Source organism: Patella vulgata, chromosome 5, assembly GCF_932274485.2.
Source record: "Patella vulgata chromosome 5, xgPatVulg1.2, whole genome shotgun sequence".
NCBI classification, from domain to species: Eukaryota; Metazoa; Mollusca; class Gastropoda; family Patellidae; genus Patella; species Patella vulgata.
The window spans coordinates 72797385-72820035 of NC_065883.2; the positions used below are offsets into that span (position 1 = coordinate 72797385).

The 22651-nt window shown below is 41.2% G+C and overlaps 1 protein-coding gene across 1 annotated transcript; it reads right to left on the minus strand.

Moving 5' to 3' along the window:
- Positions 1-18996: 18996 nt before the first annotated feature.
- LOC126822363 (leucine-rich repeat-containing protein 40) lies at positions 18997-22508 on the minus strand. The gene is made up of 2 exons (XM_050551227.2): positions 22355-22508; positions 18997-21616 (listed from the first exon to the last, which is right to left on the minus strand). The coding sequence occupies exon 2, from the start codon at positions 21572-21574 to the stop codon at positions 19814-19816; it is 1761 nt and encodes a 586-aa protein (XP_050407184.1). The 5' UTR covers positions 21575-21616; positions 22355-22508; the 3' UTR covers positions 18997-19813.
- Positions 22509-22651: the final 143 nt, after the last annotated feature.

A 22651-nucleotide genomic window follows, 5' to 3' on the forward strand; every position in this document is an offset into this window, starting at 1 on the left:
AAACAGCATAGTCTCGATTATCCATTTAATCGTTTAATCGAGAAGGAAAGTTATGCAGTAAATCGGCCCACAATCCACTTAAGATCGCAGGCTAGCGATGCCATCTAGAGTTGATTATGGTCTGGATAAGTTAATTAATGTCTAATTAACAATTTAGATAACATTTCAGGCCTAAAGAAAGACCTGAAATAGGCAGATTTAGCTCTTGCATAATGTTTGTTTAAATCACGACTTGATGTTGTTTGATTTATTTTTCAGAATCTCCCAATAGACTTTCTATAGAGTTAACGAGTTGGCCGAATGATATCATTATTGTTTTTTTAGTTGTATATATGGAATTTGTCAAGAAGTATAATAAATGTTTTATGTCTGTTAGTCTTTGTTTCTGCCAGGTGAAACTCACGTCATGTTGCTGGTGGTGGAGTTTTTGTGTTGGTCCTGATGATGGCTGGCCAGGTGCTGACCACAACAATAGCAGGGGATTAAACGGTAGCTTGTGGTCTCCCTTATCATAATCCACATATCAGGGTAGATTAGCTCTAATCCTTTAATGGTCATTTTGTTCTCCAAACATCAAGTATAAAGTCGACCCCCTGACCGAGTTGTCTAAGCTTACATTGGACAATTATTCTTATTTGGTGGTGATATTCCAGGGGACGCGTCAACTATGGACGTCAGCACGGGACCATCTTCAATCGTGTAATGAAATGGGTGAACAGTGCATTACGTAGTTCATTTTTAAATTTAAACCGCGTCCTTCTGAGAGAGAGAGAGAGAGAGAGAGGGTGTTAAGGGGTTAAACGTCAACTTAACACAAGCTAAGTTATTTAGAGACTGACATGGTACAATTTTGTTTTTAAAACTTACGTAGGAATCCTTTAGCTGTGGTAGGAAATCGAAAGACCCAGAGAAAACCCACGAGCTTAGGAAGCTGACCCCACTCCGTGTCACATGCACGCTTGGGATCGAAACCACACCGCCTGACTCAACATAAACTAAGGTTTATAGAGACTAACAAGGTAGAATTTTATTTCAATAATTCGCTTGCACATACATATGAGCCTTTCGCAGTGGGGGATAACCGGGGGATCCGGCGCAAACCCACTAGGCTAGTGTGGGGTCGACACCACGCCACTTGACTCAATGACAGACCTAACGATATAAAGGGCACATGCGCCTTTCGCAGTGGGAGGTAACCGGGGGACCCGGCGCAAACCCACTAAGCTAGTGTGAGATTAACACCATGCCACTTGACGCCATGGTAGGCCTTATGATGTAAAGGGAAAACACGTTAGACCCCACCCCACCACCCCGGGGCGCTTACTACCCCACCACCCCAAGAACGGTTGAAATGCAGAGCCAATATGTCTATTCAAACAAAGCAATTGGTAAATATCACCAATGATATGTCCCTTCAATACCTTCACCAAATCCAGACGATCTATCTGAACCTCTGACCCCTGTTTCTCAGTATAAGAGAAAACATCCCTAACGAACGAACAAAAAACTCCCAGAAAACACTCACAGTTACATTACAAGTCTGATCAGATTTTTTTTCTCCATTTGAAATAAAAAGTCCTTCTATATATTCAATTATCTATAAGAAACGAAACGAATAAAAAAAAACTGGACATGGAAGCCAGATGATGAAATTGCATTAGGGTCGATTTATTGATTGTGGACAAATTAAATTAATTTGATCTCTATTTATTAGTTAATCATATCAGATCAATCTTTGTTATATAATTGAGACGCATACAAACTTCATAATAGCATAAAACCCAGAAAAAATATCTCAGCAAATCCTATTACACTCGATGAAACAAATATACAAAATTCGCTTACGTCCACATTATTTTAACTCCCCAGTGGAAAGACCCGGTGTCATCGATTTTTGTCTAACTTCATTTCGAAAAGACATCAGTTCTTTCAGCGGTATGCCGTGGTATTTCTTTCGCATAGTGGCTACGACTGACGAGAAGACATGAAACTTATTAGGGAAAAAGAATATATTTCCGGCTACCTTCAAACTCCTGAAGAGTTTCAATTAAATGATGAGAATCGACTGAGACCACCTTCTTTCATTCTTAAAGCCGATTTCCGGTCCAGTTGGGTCGATGGAAATATTCTAAAGTTTAGCATAGTAAGGTGTAATTTGTTTTGACCAAATTTTTGTTATTTTTGAAATGCTGTATACAATTTTGTGGTTGATATTCAGAGTTGGGGTTCGTCAAATTTCTATCAAATTGCTTCATTCTAAGCCGAGAAAAACTTATTTTAAAATATCTGTAGCTTCGATTGTCTGGTTAGCGCTGTCACGATAAGTAACAAAGTCTCGATTATCCATTTGTGTGTTTAATCATCAACGGACGTTGAACAGCAGATTGGATTCAAATCCATTGAAAATCGGGCAGATAAGATGGCATCGAGAGTTGATTATGGTCTTTTCATGTGAATAAATGTCTAATTAATAATTTAGATAACATTTCAGGCCTAAAGAAAGACCTGCAATATAGCTCTTGCATAATGTATGTTTAAGATTATAATTATTCATGTTGCAAGACGCACGTTTCATCCAGGATTTAAAATTCGTCACCGAAATGCAATGGGATTTAATATCATGTCCGTTGCATCATATTTAAGGTCTGTCATTGAGTCAACTGGTGTGGTTTCAATTCCCCGGTTGTACGTGACAATGAATAGGATCGCCTGTCCTACCTCGTGGGTTTTTCTCCGCGTCCTTCGGTTTCCTCCCTCTGCTAAAGACCCCTACGCGCAAGCGAATTACTGAAATAAAATTGAGCCATATGTTAGTTCCGAAATGACCTAGTTTGTGTGTGGGTGTGCGTGGGTGTGTGTGTGTGTGTGGGTGTGTGTGTGTGTGTCTCTCTCTCCCTGTTACGAATTGCACATTTATAAAACAATATGACATATGGCATTATGGGAGATTGGGTAAAGAGTTGACTGGTCTCGCTATAATAGTCAAAAAATAGATAAAGTAAATAGAATATTATGTTGAAAATATCTGGACTTATAAAGACAGGTTTTGGTGAAAAAAGATGGTTTGATGAGACAAGCATGACCTCAGAATTTCTTCCTTAAAGGCTCAATACCACTCTTGTTGTAACTGAATAAAATGTCCCAATCTTTATTCTGGTCAACAAATTGTACTATTTTACAATATTCCAATTAATTGATGATACAAATTTCATCTTAACACACCTAATTGTAAAAATTGGAAAAATTCAACTAAATGATTTGAAAAGCCTGACGTAAAGCTTTTCAAATGTGACTTGGATTTAAAAATATTTTTGAACCCTTTGGACAAGTAAATGGATTTAATGGATAATTTACACAACAGGTAGGACACTAACACATCTAGTATACAGAATAAGTGTTATTGTCCCTTTAATAAAATGATATTATATGAGTTATATGACATATCTATAAATCATACATTTAGTCTTGGTCGTGGATTTTATATACAGTTCATCCAGTGTAAGTTATAATTCTTCCCCGTCGGTTAGTGCAAGTTATAGGCAGAGGCGGATCAAGGCTCTTGTGGGCCCTAGGCAGTTCGACCAACTGGGCCCTTTGCGGAACTGGTTTGTCGTAGTAAAACTAAGACCGCTTAAATTGCCACTTTTTTCAGCATTTCAGCTTCATGTTTTTTTTCTGTTCTCTCTTCTCCCATCCACACTTTTGCCTTTGGGCCATATCAACGGCGACTCGGCCTACGTCGAAATGATGCGGCCTTCACGTAATGAAAGTAAATTAAGACAAATTTCAAGAGAAAATCGCAAAAACTTTTTTTAAAATGAAAGCGAAACCGGATGCCAGGCTAATGCAAGGCGAGCGAGTGACCAGTCTCCCAGCTGGAGCGATCGATTACACTAAAGCTCATCTCGAGCGTTATGGTGCCACTGACCGTGTGGGCTTCTTCCCTCAAAGTGAACGGTCGGTTCGTGAGGTTCGTCAAATTTAAAAAAGGTCGTTAAAAATGTTATGGGCCCTAGGCAGCTGCCTACACTGCCTATGGGGTAATCCGCCTCTAGTTATAGGCCTACCCCGTCGGTTAGTGTAAGTTATAATTATCCATTATTTTGCACTACTTATGGCGCTTTTGACAAATTAACACTCTGGCCTGTTCTTGTCGGTGATTAGGAGGAGCCAAAACAGGGGCCTGGGGTCAGGGTTCATATTCCCCATCAATGCAACATTAAATCCGTTAACATTTTGTTACTTTGCCCTAAACTCACTTCTTTCGGAATTTTGCCCGACGTCCAAGGTCTTCAAAACAGAACAGAACATATAATGTAATATTTCGAAATTTTACAAATCTATTTATAAGATTAATTTATTTTTTCAGCTCTTGCCATGGCCGGTTTAAATTCGTACGGATTAAAAAGAGGCGCATGAAAAGAAAGAAGTTAGCCAACATTGTCTTCAAGGGATATGAAATACTGCGATATTTTCAATTCATCATGGGGGTTGGGGGGGGGGATGGCCGAATGGTTAGCGCGTGTGCGTTTATTCATAAGGTCTTTCATTGAGTCAACTGGCGTGGTTTCGAATCCCCGGTAGTACGTGACAAGGGATAGGTTCGCCTGTCCAACCTCGTGGGTTTTCTCCGGGTCCTCCGGTTTCCTCCCACTGCTAATGACCCTACGCGCAAGCGAATTATTGAAAAAAAATTAAACCATATGTTAGTCCCGAAATGACCTAGTTTGTGTCGAGTGGACGTTAAACCCCATCTCTCTCTCTCTCGCATGACCCGTCAATATTGCACAAGGGTGTGATACAACGGGATATTATGTAATATAATCATTGTTTGGTGTTAAAATGTAAATTAAGCCAACACTTCATCTTATCTGTTGAACAGGATATAGAAGAATTATCAGAGCATGTTAAAATGGCGGTGTTTATAATCAATATTACAATAATTAACTGTCTGTCTGTCTAGGCTAGTCTGTGCATGCATAACAAACCCTATATCTGATCTTGACAAACAAACAATTAATAGTCATATAATATAGTCTAAACATTCAATGAGCAAGGTGTTGCCAGGAAGTCCATTTATTTCATATCTAAATCGAACTTGTTAGTCGACAGAATCAATTCTTGCCATCATGTCACGTGGTTATGAATTAGCAACCTGCAAGTGGAAAAATACTTGATCGGTTTTTGACCGCACGGATAAGTGAGAAATCAAATTAAAGCGCAAATTGATATTATCTATAGGTATGGATTGTTTATGAGTTGATGTTGCTATGGTAACGATGAACATGTAATATATATGATTTGGTCATTTTGAAACTAACATATCACAACAGGATAGGAAAAAGAGAGAGGGAGAGATCTGCGGTAACTCGCTGCAATGCTGAGAGGGAGAGAGAGAGAGAGAGAGAGAGAGGGCTTAACGTCCACTAGACACAAACTAGGTCATTTCGGGACTAACATATGGTTCAATTTTATTTCAATAATTCGCTTGCGCGCAGGGGGTCTTTAACAGTTAGAGGATAACAGGGGGTCCGGAGAAAACCCACGAGGTTTGACAGGCAATCCTACTCCTTGTGAAGTACAACCGGGGAATCGAAACAACGCCAGTTGACTCAATGACAGACCTTATGATGCAACGCGCTAACCATTCGGCCACGCCCCCCCCCCCCCCGCAACATAATAGGAATATGCTCTATCATAGAGCCTCTATTTCGATAAATTGAAACATGAAAAGGGCAACAACAAGAACATTTCAACATACCGTTAACTTATCCTGGAATCCGCTGCCTCAAAGTTCCCTACGCGCGAGCTAGTTATTGACATAAAATTGAACCATATGTTAGTCCCGAAATGAACTAGTTGTGTCGACTAGGCGTTAATTCCCCCCCCCCACACACACACCCTCTCTCTTCTATTTGTGTTTAACGTCCGCTTCCATCGATGGTGATATCGCAGACAAGTTGTGTCTTATTTTATTAATATGCTTAGCGCACCCGAAGTAAACCCACGAGGTTGAGAAGGCCCCCTTTCTCCTACCCACATACGCGTACATCGGGGATCGCGCAGCCACGATCGCAGGCCAGAGATGACCGGTCAGCTATAGAAAAAACCCCAAAAAACCACACACACACTCTTAATACACACGGGGGGTTGGATGGCCGAATGGTTAGCACGTGCGCGCTGTATCATAAAACCTGTCATTGTGTCAACTGGCGTGGTTTCGAATCCCTGGTTGTACGTGACAAGGAGTAGGGTCGCCTGTCCAACCTCGTGGGTTTTCTCCGGGACCTCCGGTTTCCTCCCACTTATAAAGACCCTACGCGCAAGCGAATTATTGAAATAAAATTGAACCATGTGTTAGTCCCGAAATGATCTAGTTTGTGTCGAGTGGACGTTAAACCCCATTTCTCTCTCTCTCTTTAATACACACCCACGCACCCTCGTAATTTTTATATATCGCATCATAGATTGAGAGTAAGCACAGGAGAGAATTTCCATTAACGTTCTCCAGTAAAATATAGAACAGGCCAACAGGGACAAAGTTTTGTTTTTCACCGATTTGCCCTCAGATTATTTAGCGTTATTTAATCTGCCTGTCAGAAGAAATAAGCCTGATGTCAATTTCTGACGAACGGCTGGCAGGTGCGGGGCTTTCCACGTCCAAGATTAAGCCAAAAGTTTGTCAGATTCTGAATAAGATATTAAAAACAATTCCATCCCACCGGTATACGATCTATCAAATATATAAAAATATTAACGAGGTAAGTTTAAATCTATTTGATAACCTTTATTGTACATAGATTAGACATGAAATGGGGCAAATGGGGTTTAACGTCCACTCGACACAAACTAGGTAATTTCGGGATTAACATATTGTTCAATTTTTTTTCAATAATTCGCTTGCGCGAAGGGGGTTTTACTGTGAGTGGAAACCGCAGGACCCGGAGAAAACCCAGGCGATCCAACTCCTTGTCACGTACAACCGGGGAATCGAAACCACGCCAGTTGACGCAATGATTTCACGCGCACGCGTAAACCAATAGACCCCCCCCCCCCCCGCCCGCGCGCCTCCCAGAAATGAAATGAAATGGGGGTTTAACGGCCTACTGTTCTGCTCCGACTGGGCTATTGAAGACGGGAGGTTTTTATGAGTCAGTACTAAATATTATTGTCCACTATATATTCCTGATAAAACGGTATTAAATGACAAACATTGCAGATGTATGTAATTCGCGAATTTATAAAATAAAAACAAACAAAAAAACAAAGAGAAAAAAACTATAAATACGCCCCCCCCCCCGAAACAACAAAACAATTAAATAAAAATAAATATTTACTACTTGTTACACGCAGTCTCTCTCGTTCCCCCTCCCTCTCTTTATCTCTCTCTCTCTCTCTCTCGTCCCCCTCCCTCTCTTTATCTCTCTCTCTCTCGTTCCCCCTCCCTCTCTTTATCTCTCTCTCTCTCGTTCCCCCTACCCTCTTTATCTCTCTCTCTCTCTCGTTCCCCCTCCCTCTCTTTATCTCTCTCTCTATCGTTCCCCCTCCCTCTCTTTATCTCTCTCTCTCTCGTTCCCCCTCCCTCTCTTTATCTCTCTCTCTCTCTCGTTCCCCTCCCTCTCTTTATCTCTCTCTCTCTCGTTCCCCCTCCCTCTCTTTATCTCTCTCTCTCTCTCTCGTTCCCCCTCCCTCTCTTTATCTCTCTCTTGTTCCCCCCTCCCTCTCTTTATCTCTCTCTCTATCGTTCCCCCTCCCTCTCTTTATCTCTCTCCCTCTCGTTCCCCCTCCCTCTCTTTATCTCTCTCTCGTTCCCCCTCCCTCTCTTTATCTCTCTCTCTCTCTCGTTCCCCCTCCCTCTCTTTATCTCTCTCGTTCCCCCTCCCTCTCTTTATCTCTCTCTCTCTCTCGTTCCCCCTCCCCCTCTTTATCTCTCTCTCTCTCTCGTTCCCCCTCCCTCTCTTTATCTCTCTCTCTCTCTCGTTCCCCCTCCCCTCTTTATCTCTCTCTCGTTCCCCCTCCCTCTCTTTGTCTCTCTCTCTCTCTCTCGTTCCCCCTCCCTCTCTTTATCTCTCTCTCTCTCGTTCCCCCTCCCCCTCTTTATCTCTCTCTCTCTCTCGTTCCCCCTCCCTCTCTTTATCTCTCTCTCGTTCCCCCTCCCCCTCTTTATCTCTCTCGTTCCCCCTCCCTCTCTTTATCTCTCTCTCTCGTTCCACCTCCCCCTCTTTATCTCTCTCTCTCGTTCCCCTCCCCCTCTTTATCTCTCTCTCTCGTTCCCCTCCCTCTCTTTATCTCTCTCTCGTTCCCCCTCCCTCTCTTTATCTCTCTCTCGTTCCCCCTCCCTCTCTTTATCTCTCTCTCTCTCGTTCCCCCTCCCTCTCTTTATCTCTCTCTCTCTCTCGTTCCCCCTCCCTCTCTTTATCTCTCCCTCGTTCCCCCTCCCTCTCTTTATCTCTCTCTCTCTCGTTCCCCCTCCCCCTCTTTATCTCTCTCTCTCTCGTTCCCCCTCCCCCTCTTTATCTCTCTCTCTCTCTCTCGTTCCCCCTCCCCCTCTTTATCCCTCTCTCTCGTTCCCCCTCCCTCTCTTTATCTCTCTCTCTCGTTCCCCCTCCCTCTCTTTATCTCTCTCTCTCGTTCCCCCTCCCTCTCTTTATCTCTCTCTCTCGTTCCCCCTCCCTCTCTTTATCTCTCTCTCTCGTTCCCCCTCCCTCTCTTTATCTCTCTCTCTCTCTCTCTCTCGTTCCCCCTCCCCTCTTTATCTCTCTCTCTCTCCCCCTCTTTATCTCTCTCGTTCCCCCTCCCTCTCTTTATCTGTCTTTATCTCTCTCTCGTTCCCCCTCCCTCTCTTTATCTCTCTCTCTCGTTCCCCCTCCCCCTCTTTATCTCTCTCTCGTTCCCCCTCCCCCTCTTTATCTCTCTCTCGTTCCCCCTCCCTCTCTCTCCCTCCTTCTCTCTATCTCCCCATCCTCTCTCTCCCCCCCCTCCCTTCCCCACTATTTACTACTTGTTACTCTCTCTCTCGTTCCCCCTCCCTCTCTTTATCTCTCTCGTTCCCCCTCCCTCTCTTTATCTCTCTCTCTCTCGTTCCCCCTCCCCCTCTTTATCTCTCTCGTTCCCCCTCCCTCTCTTTATCTCTCTCTCTCTCGTTCCCCCTCCCTCTCTTTATCTCTCTCTCGTTCCCCCTCCCCCTCTTTATCTCTCTCTCTCGTTCTCCCTCCCTCTCTTTATATTTCTCTCTCTCTCGTTCCCCCTCCCTCTCTTTATCTTTCTCTCTCTCTCGTTCCCCCTCCCTCTCTTTATCTCTCTCTCTCTCGTTCCCCTCCCCCTCTTTATCTCTCTCTCTATCTCGTTCCCCCTCCCCCTCTTTATCTCTCTCGTTCCCCCTCCCTCTCTTTATCTCTCTCTCTCTCTCGTTCCCCCTCCCCCTCTTTATCTCTCTCGTTCCCCCTCCCTCTCTTTATCTCTCTCTCTCTCGTTCCCCCTCCCCCTCTTTATCTCTCTCTCTCTCTCGTTCCCCCTCCCTCTCTTTATCTCTCTCTCTCTCTCGTTCCCCCTCCCCCTCTTTATCTCTCTCTCGTTCCCCCTCCCCCTCTTTATCTCTCTCTCTCGTTCTCCCTCCCTCTCTTTATATTTCTCTCTCTCTCGTTCCCCCTCCCTCTCTTTATCTTTCTCTCTCTCTCGTTCCCCCTCCCTCTCTTTATCTCTCTCTCTCTCGTTCCCCTCCCCCTCTTTATCTCTCTCTCTATCTCGTTCCCCCTCCCCCTCTTTATCTCTCTCGTTCCCCCTCCCTCTCTTTATCTCTCTCTCTCTCTCGTTCCCCCTCCCCCTCTTTATCTCTCTCGTTCCCCCTCCCTCTCTTTATCTCTCTCGTTCCCCCTCCCCCTCTTTATCTCTCTCTCTCGTCCCCCTCCCTCTCTTTATCTCTCTCTCGTTCCCCCTCCCTCTCTTTATCTCTCTCTCTCTGTCGTTCCCCCTCCCTCTCTTTATCTCTCTCTCTCTCTCTCGTTCCCCCTCCCCCTCTTTATCTCTCTCGTTCCCCCTCCCTCTCTTTATCTCTCTCTCTCTCTCGTTCCCCTTCCCTCTCTTTATCTCTCTCTCTCTCGTTCCCCCTCCCTCTCTTTATCTCTCTCGTTCCCCCTCCCCCTCTTTATCTCTCTCGTTCCCCCTCCCTCTCTTTATCTCTCTCTCTCTCGTTCCCCCTCCCTCTCTTTATCTCTCTCGTTCCCCCTCCCCCTCTTTATCTCTCTCGTTCCCCCTCCCTCTCTTTATCTCTCTCTCTCTCGTTCCCCCTCCCCCTCTTTATCTCTCTCGTTCCCCCTCCCTCTATTTATCTCTCTCTCTCTCGTTCCCCCTCCCCCTCTTTATCTCTCTCTCTCTCGTTCCCCCTCCCTCTCTTTATCTCTCTCTCTCTCGTTCCCCCTCCCTCTCTCCCTTTCCCACTATTTACTACTTACATTACTCGCGCAAATTTTAAAAATAAAATTGCACCATGTTAGTCCCTGAATGACTTAGTTTACCCCCCCCCCCTCTCTCTCTGTCTCTCTCTCGGAGATCAACATCTTCCTGTATGATAGAAGTCTGACTAATGACTATTAATTCTTCCGCCTTACACTACGATAAAGTTATTATTAACCAAAAATCCTCTCTTTAAATTTATATTGCATTTTAAAATAATTTATAAATATTTATATATCTTCCCTTCGATGTATATATTTTGTAATAGGGGGACTTATGCACGAAATAAGTTTAGTTTCCTCATAAAATAAAGTTTGTATTATTATTAGTAGTAAATAAATGTTTAAAAATATAATAAAAATAAGATATATTGTTAGCCTGAGTTATAATAGGCCCAATATCATTTAACACAACATATTTAATACGAATACACGCCATATTAACTATTGATATTCATATCAAAATCAACAACACCCATGTGTTTTTTTCTTTCGTTTTTAATTCAAGTCAGACATAAATAATTATGATGTTTACCGTAAAGCGATGATGCGTTTCACACACGTTCTCTCAGCATCAGTGATCACAGCTCGGGCTATTCCCAGCTATTACGTCTGTATATATAATGAACTCTGACCCCTTATAACCTCATGACATACATTTTCCCGCCAAAGATTGACGGTCCGGTTTAATCCCCACGTGACAGTAACGGATGTTACGATTTGTACTTTTCTTAGGTTGGAACTTTCGGCTTGTTTCTTTTGATACCGTATCGCGAGAAGAAATCTACGTCTGTCACTCAAACATAACGACCTGTCATAATTAATATTCATACCAACGATCAGACATGCGCTCTCAAGTTTCAGTGACCTCCGTTAGGTTCAACTACTAACGCTCAAGAAATTTGAGTCTTGTTATATGTTGCCTATAAATACCGAAATATCCTCCTATGTTTTTTATTTTTTTTTTAGTTTTTATATTCCCCAAAATTAATAATAATTTTCTTTTATTTCTGAAATCAGATATCGGCAATCAAACCTCACGTGACGGACATATATGCGGTTTTATTTTAATTATTATTCGTTTAAGTTAAGTTAAAAATAGAAGCCGGATCTTCGTTGAATGTTGCGGGTAGGATGTATCATATTACATAACATTACGTTAACAGAGAATCAATGGAGGAGTAGTATTTAGATAGATAATAATAGATCACAGTTATTGACCGTTGAGCAATATTCAGCGTGTTGCTGCACATCAAAACCCGTCATTCGAGATATGAGTCAAATAATTCACTGTTGGACTTGTCTGTACCCTAGAGAAAAGCCAAGCTACCGATTGAGTAAGAAAGTAATACTGCACTGCAATTAACTCGGCGTTTCTCTTTCACTTGTGACTGACAGCCACCGTTCGACCCAACTGTCAGCTTTCTCGCGAGCATGTGCGCTGGAGCTTGCGAAGGGCGAGCCAATCATCGAGTGCCGACACCTCTGTGTCCTTATGAGGTCATTCATTTACAGTCCACTTGGGTTGCGCAAATGCTCTCCGGTAGGGTCACTTTACCGACGAGTCCATTATGTAAGTCAGGGTAACAACTGTCGATAAAACAGGTCAATGGCGTAACTGGGCGGGCCGCGTTCTTTCTGCTTAGTTACGTAATGGCAGTTGTAAACCATTAAGCGCGCGCTCGCTCGCGAGTCAATGAAGAGTTCATGATATAACTGCATGCTGTAGCTCGCCATTTACCTACAAGGATGGCCAGCAGTTGTGTTAATGTGATTAATCAGTCTTTGAGATATACACATAAAAAAACTTTTGTTTTGCGTCTTTGATAAATGAAATGGGGTTTAACGTTCTACTGTTCTGCTCCTATCTAATGAAAACGGGCATACGCCATACAGTGTGCTAGACGAGGTGAAAATTTTCCCGGGCAGCGGCAGTATGGTCTACTCTTATATCGAATTCCAACTGCCAAGGGGTCTTTCAAGTGCACGTCAATGTATACACGAAATCTCGATTTTTCGTCCCATCCGAATGACTTCACAGCTGTCTAGTCGTTTTGCACCACAAACAAGGAGAAAACACGTTAGAGAAATCCGATGAACTTTCTCGGCCAATGCAGGGATCGAACACGCGACCTCCAGGCTAGTAAGCCAGCGTCTCACGCATCTATCCACCGTGGCTCCCTCTTAATAAACACTAGGATAACTGTCATAACAAAAAACAGATATGGCAAACAATACAATAATATACCCATTTGGAACATCAAAGACACACTAGCTACCATATACCCACAACAGCCACAGTAGATACACAATTATTTCAGAGGAGGAAACAGAAAAAGATCTGGAAAAATATATTGATCAACGAACAAACGAATATTGTCGATATCACAGAGAGAGAGAGAAAGAGACATAATTCTGTGGCGCTGTGACTCGATCGTGCTAGTAAGAGAGAGAGAGAGAGAGAGAGAGAGAGAGAGAGAATCACGCACGGATTAATTCTGTGACGTGGCTCGATCGTGAAATACATGAGACCTCGGTTTTTCGTCCCATCCGAACGACTAGACAGCTGCCCTTGTCAGGCCCACCCTCCTGCATCAATGACAGGGGGAACCACGTCGGAAAACTGGATGAACTTTCTCGGCCAATGCAGAGATCGAACACCGACTTCCTGCAGTCTAGCGAGCCAGTGTCTTACCCACATAGCCACCGTGATCCCAGAGAGAGAGAGAGAGAGAGAGAGAGAGGGGGGGGGGGGTAACGTCCCTTCGACACAAAATTTCCCTCATAGCACACTGTATGGTGTATGCCCGTCTTTATTAACCCAGTCGGAGCAGTACAGTAGGACGTTAAACCCCATTTCATTTCATTTCATTTCATTTCGACATCCCCTGAAGACAATGTTCGCTAAATTCTTTTTAATCCGCATGAATTTAAACCGGGAGATTATGTATTATCCATACATTGATTTTATTTTGGGTGCCTTGCAAGGCAAAGTGTCTAGTCCTTCGGATGGGACGAAAAAACCGAGGTCCCGAGTACATGTTGGTGTGCAAGTAAACGAACCATTGTCAGTTGGAATTCAATTGCTATTCGCTAAAAAGTCGTTCGCCGATCGGAGGGAAAGCCGAGGTCCCGGGTACACGTTGGCGTGCACGCAAAAGAACCATTGGCAGTTGGCGTGTCCGTTTTCATTATCTCGGATGGGGCAGAACAATTGGACGTTAAACCCCATTTCATTCATAAAATTAAAGATGTCAGTATGAAAACCCCAGGATACTCTTTTTAGCACATGTCCTTAACCTCCTGCCAATTAGGACCTGCACAGGTCCACAAAATGGACAAAGAAAAAAATGTAAAGAAGAAAAAAAAACACATGCCTAATTTATGGTCTCGGGTATCAGACAGGCGACATTTTCGTTTAATTTGAGTGTATGTTTATCTAATAAGAAGGTTAAAAGAAATTTATCTTGGGTTTGATCAAGCAGGTCTACTAAATGCGGCTATGTCAATTAGATGAAGAAATTCACAAATAAATGGGTGGGACTATTAACGTCCTACTTTTCTGCACCTACCGGGATAATGAAGGCACTAATGAGAGAGAGAGAGAGAGAGAGAGAGAGAGAGAGGGGGGGGGGAGATATTACTAAGGTTCTTGGTACCCTAGACTGGAATACAAGTCTCAAAATTTCTTCTTTTAATTTGAACACTCGACACAAACTAGGTCATTTCGGGACTAACATATGGTTCAATTTTATTTCAATAATTCGCTTGGGCGTAGGGGTCTTTAGCAGTGGGAGGGAACCGGAGGACCCGGACCCTAGTCCTTGTCACGTACAACCGCGGAATCGAAGACACGTCAGTTGACTCAATGGCAGACTTTATGATACAACGAACACACGCTAACTACCCCCCCCCCCTCCTTACAAGAATTAGAAAAAGAATACCCATACTAGAAATGGTAATTGACATGTGTTAATGTACAAATATAATATTATACTTTATTATTCTATAAACTCTTGTCAGTGATAACAACTGTCTAGTCGTTCGGATGGGACGAAAAAACAAGGTCCCGTGTACATATTGGCGTGCACGTAAACGATCCCTTGTCAGTTGGAATTCGATTTAAGAGTAGGCCGTAGTGCCGCTGTCCGGGCAAAATTTCCTTATGCCCGTCTTTATTAGCCCAGTTCGGAGCAGAACAGTAGGACGTTAAACCCCATTTCATTTCATTTTCACTGATTCTATAAAGATTAATAAATCTGTGCAAACTATTCCACACCATCTTATCATGCCACCATCTTGAATTTGATATTTAAAATACCCTTAAACATAGAACGAAAAGAAAAGTCGTCCATTTTATTTTTGATCAAGCTAATAGATGTCGTATAAAGCCTTTGTCCACCAATTGTATCGCTGTGTTGTCAAATGTTTTTAACAACAGTCACGTGACGAAGAGTATGTAAGAGTGATATATTATAAGCTCACTACCCCTTTTGGCTAAATACACCCCCTCCCCCACCCCCATCACATCAGAAAAAAGACAGACAATTCGTTTTAGAATTAATTCTTTATAATGATTAATAGCATAGACAGTGTATAGGCGGACGTAAAAGCAATATTAAAAAAAAAAAAAACAAATCCAAAAAAAAACTAACGAATTCTTCATTTCCATTTCAATGTTTTCTCTTAAAATTGTTTTAATGTATTTTATAATATGTTTCAATGATAAAATATGAAAATATAACAAGACAACATATACATGTACACAACAATACTTGGTCAATGCTGATCAAACCAGATTTACCGTTCTAATACTATACCGGCATCCCATCCATCGCGTTAAAGGCTCAATACCACTCTTGTTGTAACAGAATAATATGTCCCAATCTTTATTCTGGTCAACAAATTGTATTATTTTACAGCATTCCAATTAATTGATGATACAAATTTCATCTTAACACACCTAATTTAAAAATTTGGAAAAATTCAACTAAATGATTTGAAAAGCCTAACGTAAACCTTTTCAAATGTGGCTTGATTTAAAAATATTTTCGAACCCTCTGGACAAGTAAAATAGGATGTAATGGATAATTTACACAACAGGTAGGACACATAAACATCTAATACTTAGAATAAGGCTATTATTTATTTACTGGAGCTGTCAAGCCAGCAAGAATGTTATTGTCCCTTTAACTAAAGATAAAATCCAAATATTAGTAGATATTTCAATTTTGATTGGCTAAGCACTAAAATCAATCTAATATTATCCAATCAAATTAAGAAAGTAATATTGGTAATAACCCTCTGCTTTTCGTATTTTGTAATTGACCTTGCCCCGAATTCACAAAGCATTCTCAGACTTAAGTTAAGAATTTACTCAACTTTCAATCACTGTTTATGAGAAATATCATTGATCCAGAAACACAAAACTTTGCACAGAGTTTCTTAGAGATGTATTTGATACACTAAAACAATAAAAGTTTTATAAAGGGCTATTGTTTTAGTTAAAATAAGGCGAACTATTTTGAGTAAATACTTGACTTAAGTCTGAGAATGCTTTGTGAAACCGGGTCCAGTATTCCAGTTCAATTACTAAATGCTATGGAAACAATTTATCATACATTTGTATGGAGACGTGGCAGTAAAACTCATCGATCAAATACGAAAAAAAGAAGGTAAATATGTACATGTATGTAACAATCATACTTTCTTAATGCGGTGGTCCTCCGGTTTCCTCTCACTGCTAAAGACCCCTACGCGCAAGCGAATGATTGAAATAAAATTGAACCATGTGTTAGTCTCGAAATGACCTAGTTTGTGTCGAGTGGACGTTAATCCCTCTCTCTTTTTGATTAAATGAAAAGAAAAGTCCACCTATCTGCACCGACTGGGCTAATAAAGATAGGCTCCTTTATTTTGATTAAAGAACCAACAAAACTATCTATTAAATATGTCTATTAACACAATTTTGGGCCACCAAGTCCAACAATATCTCTCTCTCTCTCTCTCTCTCTCTTAGACAGAATTAAAAGTTATATTAAAAAAAAAAACCCCAAAAAAACCCAAAAACAAAAAAACCAAAAAAGACTTGTCTAATCCAATTTCACTATTTTCCCCTGGAATGTATCTTTCTTAATTGTTTTGTCTCTTTTGTATTATTAGTCAAAACTGAGTCACTCAATTTTCTGACGGTATGTTATAAATAATGTATGGATTGTGGTTTTTTTTACCGGTATAATTATTTATGAAATGTGCTTTCCTTACTTTCTTCATTTTCAAACAGAAAACACCATGTGGTATCTTGCAGGTTTCGTATTACAGGGGAGATAACTCCAGTTTTCAAAGTCAAAATACAACTTTTGAGGATTATTTCACATGTTTAATTTAATCAACAAGGAAAGAAATTGAACGGAACTCATAGCTGCAATATTGTTGCGGCGTCTTGTCTAGTGAAGAGTGGAGCGCTGAAATAGTTACCAAACAGTTTTTCTACATTAAATCGCGAATTTATGTGGTAAGGTTTCTGCTTTATTTCAATGGGAATCTGTTTATTATACATTAAGCTATGTGTAGTACGGTTTGGGGTCAGTTTATCTGGAAATTAAGGGAGTTATAGGTCAGTGATTACAAAATCCTTATAACTATCCACTACTGTGGCTACAGCAAGACGGAAATGAAGAAATAAAATGGGGTTTAACGTCCTACCCCGACTGGACGAATGAAGACAGGCATACGCCATACAGTGTGCTATGAGGGAAATGTTGACCGGGCAGCAGCACTATGGCATACTCTTATATCGAATTTCAATTGCCAAAGGAACTTTTACGTGAATGCCAATGTATACACGGGTACTCGGTTTTTTGTCCCATCCGAACGACTAGGGGAAACCACGCCGGAAAATCCAGATGAACTTTCTCGGCCAATGCAGGGATCGAACACTTTTCCATCTCCAACAATGATAAATTACATTGCAAGGCCAAGTACAAGATGAAAGTTTTTTTAGGCTGAGTGAGACACTGTTATTGATTCTAGAAAGAGAAATGAGTTTTAACGCCCGCTCAACAAAAACTATAATATAATTTAGAAACTCAGTTCACTTACTGGTAGCTGTCTTTAGCAGTAGGGGGGTTGGATGGCCGAATGGTTAGCACGCGCGCGCTGTATCATACGGCCTGTCATTGAGTCAACTGGCGTGGTTTCGAATCCCCGGCTGTACGTGACAAGGAGTAGGGTCGCCTGTCCAACCTCGCCAGTTGACTCAATGACAGGCTTTATGATACAGCACGCACGTGCTAACCATTCGGCCATCCACCCCCCACCCCCCCTCGTCCAAATCCAAGCCACCTTGACTTAAAGATACATTGTCAAGAAAGTATTTATCGGGTTGTTAATTCCAATAAAAGTATGGCAAATTTGGTATATATGGAAAGTATAGACATCCAATCTTACTAGACAAATACTGGATTACCCGAAAAACATCAATGGGGCAAGCACCCGACGGCTTATTGTATACCAACTTGACTGAGGGAGTGGTTGTTTTTTCCTGATCGAATGGATTAGACGTTTTGGGGAACATTGAGGGGTGTAAACGTATAACAGACTGCAATTAAACGGCAGATAAAGAAGTTGACACAAAATAATTCAAGAATTTACCTAAGTCTCAATATATAGGGTAAATAGACAGTAAGTAATGACATTCTGAAAAAAGGACCCTCCCTAAATCTAAAAACAGATTTTGTCATAGATTGGGGTATCTACCCGCGAATACAAAGTTTTGAGAGCGATTTGAAGCAAATTTTTGATAGATTAATTAGTTTGAATATGTTTTTAGTCCAAATATGTCATCAAATCACCCAGTTTTACGCAGGAAAGTATCTTTAATAACAGACGTTATAATCCAAATCGACCGAAAGTTCCTCACCGGTTGTACGTGACAATGGTAGTGTCGCCTATCCAACCTAGTGGGTTTTCTCCGGGTCCTCCGGTTTCCTCCCACTGTTAAAGCCCCTACGCGCAAGCGAATTATTGAAATAAAATTTGAACCATACGTTAGTCCCGAAATGACCTAGTTTGTGTCGAGAGGACGTTAAACCCCATTTATCTCTCTTATATTATTTAAAACTGAACATGAGATCGAAAACAGGTTTGCCATACAAGGGAAATAACTCCTTTTATCGACGTTTCTTAAGACCAGAATATGAGCGGGCCGGTGGAGAGGTCATTTTCATCCATCATGAATTCTGGATCAAGATCAACAATACATGTCCCTAATTCTTGTGGGAAATACCAATCTACTCAAAAAATTGAGAAAGGGAGACATTTTATATATGTATAAAAGACGAAATAGCCCTTTTATTTAGCTTGAGTAGGGCAGCATGTACAAGAAAGTTATTATAATTTTACTCTTTGATGACATCCCCCCTCCCCCTCCTGAAATGGATGCCAGGGAACGTCGCCACCTCTGCCCCACCCCTTGTACATTCCCATAGAGATAAAAATATTGTTTTCTTTAATAAATATTTTTATTAAAACAAATAAAACGACATAGTACATTGTTAACATTGCAGTCACCGCGTGTAACAATATATCTTAAAGTCCCCCTTGTCAGTGGTGCAGGACGGAGGGCCTGGCAAGGACAGCTGTCTAGTCATTCGGATGGGACGAAAAACCCAGGTCCCATGTACACATTGGCGTGCACGTAAAAGATCCCTTGACAGTTGGAATTTGATATAAGAGTAGGCTGTAGTGCCGCTGCCCGGGCAAAATGTCTCTCATAGCACTCTGTGTGGCGTATGTCCGTCTTCATTAGCTCAGTTCGAAGGAGAACAGTAGGACGTCAAACCCCCATTTCATTTCATTTCATATCTTAAAATCACATTAAAATCTAAAACTATTAATCATACAAAACAGAAATATAGAAATTGAGTCTATTTGTCTTAAATCTTTTTTTTAACACATTGCCCTTAATGTAAAATCTTGCTATTTTTAGAATTATATAAAAATAAATACAGTAAACAGATTACTTGACCTACTGTCTCAATTAGCCCTGGCTGGATGGCCGAATGGTTAGCACGTGTGCGCTGTATCATAAGGCCTGTCATTAATTCAACTAGCGTGATTTCGAATACCCGGTTGTACGTGAGTAAAGAGTAGGGTCGCCTGTCCCTCCTTGTGGGGTTTCTCCGGTTTCCTCCCACTGCTAAAGACCCCTACGCGCAAGCGAATTATTGAAATAAAATTAAACCATATGTTAGTCCACAAATAACCCAGTTTGTGTCGAGTGGACGTTAAACACCATTTCTCCCGCTCTCTCCATTAGCCCAGTCGGTGCAAAAAAGTAGGACGCTAAACCACGTTTCATTTTATGTGATATTTATATATTTTCGACAGTGTGTCAATACATACTCTACGTCATAGTCTGTGTGACATTCATGCATTTTAAAATAAACTTCACTGGAGAAGTTCTTCTGACAAATATGGCATGAAATCATTTTGAAAACGTCTCTTTGGGCCACTTCCTGTGTGATAAGTCTTTTATACAATGGCGGCATTGACGTCATCTGTGTTGGTAAACTCATTTTATACGTCAGTAAAGTTTGGAGACACAATGATTTTAAAGAATTAACCTCCAAATTACAGTTAGCACCTTCAGCATCATCGTACCAGGCTTTGAGAAAGGCATCTTTATTTCTTCGACACGAACGCAGTAGTTTTAACTCTGTGAAAATGGCGGATAAACCAGACGAACAGATCTCCATTGATGGTGACGTCATGTTGGTTCCCGATACGTCGAGTTCTTCAAGTCGTGGTAGATTTAAGAACGACATAGGTAAGTGAGTTATATTGTTCGAGGCTAGATTTAATCGCCTTAAAGATGATAAAAACCCGACACAGGGTGAAACTCTGCAGATGAAATTATTAGAAACATCTAGAATTTCGAGTTTTTGGAGATGAACAATTTCTTGTGGTATGGATGCGATCTGATTGTCCTGAAAGTCAGCCATTCTTAGATTAAGACATCGACCAATTGATTTTGGAATTGCATAACATCTGATGCCGCGAATGCAAAGTTCTTGGATTATTTCTGGATTTAATCTAGTCCGCAAATAGCGATCATAATCCTCATGGGCCACAACCCTAGGATGCATTTCTGTTCTTTCTGTGGTCCCTTCGGTCACCACCGTCATGTAGGCACCGTAGGCACCGCCGCTTTCTTTCCCGGTGCAGAAATATTCGTTTTGAGCGATAATTCTGCGTTGACATTCAACGGTTTCCGAGACAGTCTTGTTATCTGCAGTTATATAGTCTCCTGTGTTGGTTTTTTGTTTCGTTTCGTTTGTCTGTCTTAGAAATTTTAATATTTCTACAACCCCTTTTGAACATATGGATGGACCAGGAGAGGTCAGGGGATTACCATCAACATTTAGTTCTACTAAATAAATCATCTCCAAGACATCAACAGGAATGATTTCAATCTTATTATTCTTCAGAATCAATCTCTCTAAACGTAGAAAGAATAATGTCTGAGGAATTGATTTTAACTTATTATCAGAGAGATCCAAAAATGTTACATGCTTCAGATCACTGAAACAGTCTGGCAATTCTTCTATTTGGTTTCCACGTAAAATCAAAGTAGATAAATTAGGAAATCTGCCAATAGCATTTGAAAATATTGGTAAATTTCCGCCAGGTGGAACCAAGAACTTTAGTAAATTTTCTGGAAGTCCCACCGTGTTGAGAATTAACGTGAGAGTCTTGTCGGAGCTCATGACGGATTTTAGTTTCCAATAAATTGGTTCGTATGGAATTAAAACACAATTTGTACTGCCGCAAGTAAGACATTGCCGATAATTGGAATCGTTACATTCTTGGTACGAACCACAATACAATCTTTTCTTTTTACAGAATTCACATTTAAACATTAGAGAAGTCCCCCAGACGTGAGCCAACTCATTATTGTCAGTATCCATCAGTTGATTACATTGCTCGTCTAAATGAAGAAAATATCGGTGCTGATTAAAACGAGTCAATAGATCATCTGGGAAATCCATTTCTAAATCTGGAGTGGCATTTTTGGAACGGCGGAATAAGGATTTGATTCTTTCCAGAAAAGACGAGGACATCTTTGAGGAATTATTGACCAGTACTCAATCGAATCGAAATATCTGAAACAAGGATGATAACAGGTGATTTTTAAATTATTTTTGATCAAATGTTTGATCTATCAATTTTTTTTTATTTTGACTTTTTAGAATTCTAAAACTGTTGTTTTTGTGATTAGGGCCACGGTTGGTAAGTGGGTAAAACGCTGGCTCGCTAGCCTGGAGGTCGGGTGTTCTATCCCTGCATTGACCGAGAAAGTTCATCCAGATTTTCCTGCGTGGTTCCAACTTGACAGTGATGCAGGACGGGAGGGCCTGACAAGGATAGCTGTCTAGTCGTTCGGATGGGACGAAAACCCGAGATCCCGTGTACACATTGGCGTGCACGTAAAATATCCCTTGACAGTTGGAATTCGATATAAGACTAGGCCGCTGTCCGGGCAAAATTTCCCTCATAGCACACTGTATGGCGTATGACCGTCTTCATTAGCCAAGTTCAGAGCAGAACAGTAGGGCGTTAAATACATTTCATTTTGTTTTTGTGATTACAAAATTGTAAATTGCATCGTGAAGCGATGTGGTCTGAAACCTACTGCAATGTAAAAGTTGTTATTTCCCTTTGATTAGATCGACGTCAACCATATCGTTCGACATGCAGAACTTCACAATCAATTTGAAAACATTTTTAAACAGTTCCCCTCGCTATGTTCTTTGATAGTGGGAAGGCGTAAAATATACTGTGGTCTGATTCCAACGACAGAGTGGAGCTATTTCCCTTTAATAAAATTTGCGTTAACTTACCAATTGTACATTCAGACTGCAACCTGCTACCCTCTCTGCGTTCCCTGATAGTAGGGTGGCTTCAAGAAATGTTCTAGGGGTAGAAAAACGTATGTAAACTAAACACATTTAACAACACATCACTGTCAACGTAAACTTTGGAGTCACCATCTATTTTTAGACCAACGTTGTCCACACACATAATAATATATAAATAGTAACGTGCGTTTCAGTCGGGGTTATCCAGTATAAAAAACCCCATAAAAATACCGGATGTCCTGGACTAAACATTAGTTACTATAAATAATACCAATAGCA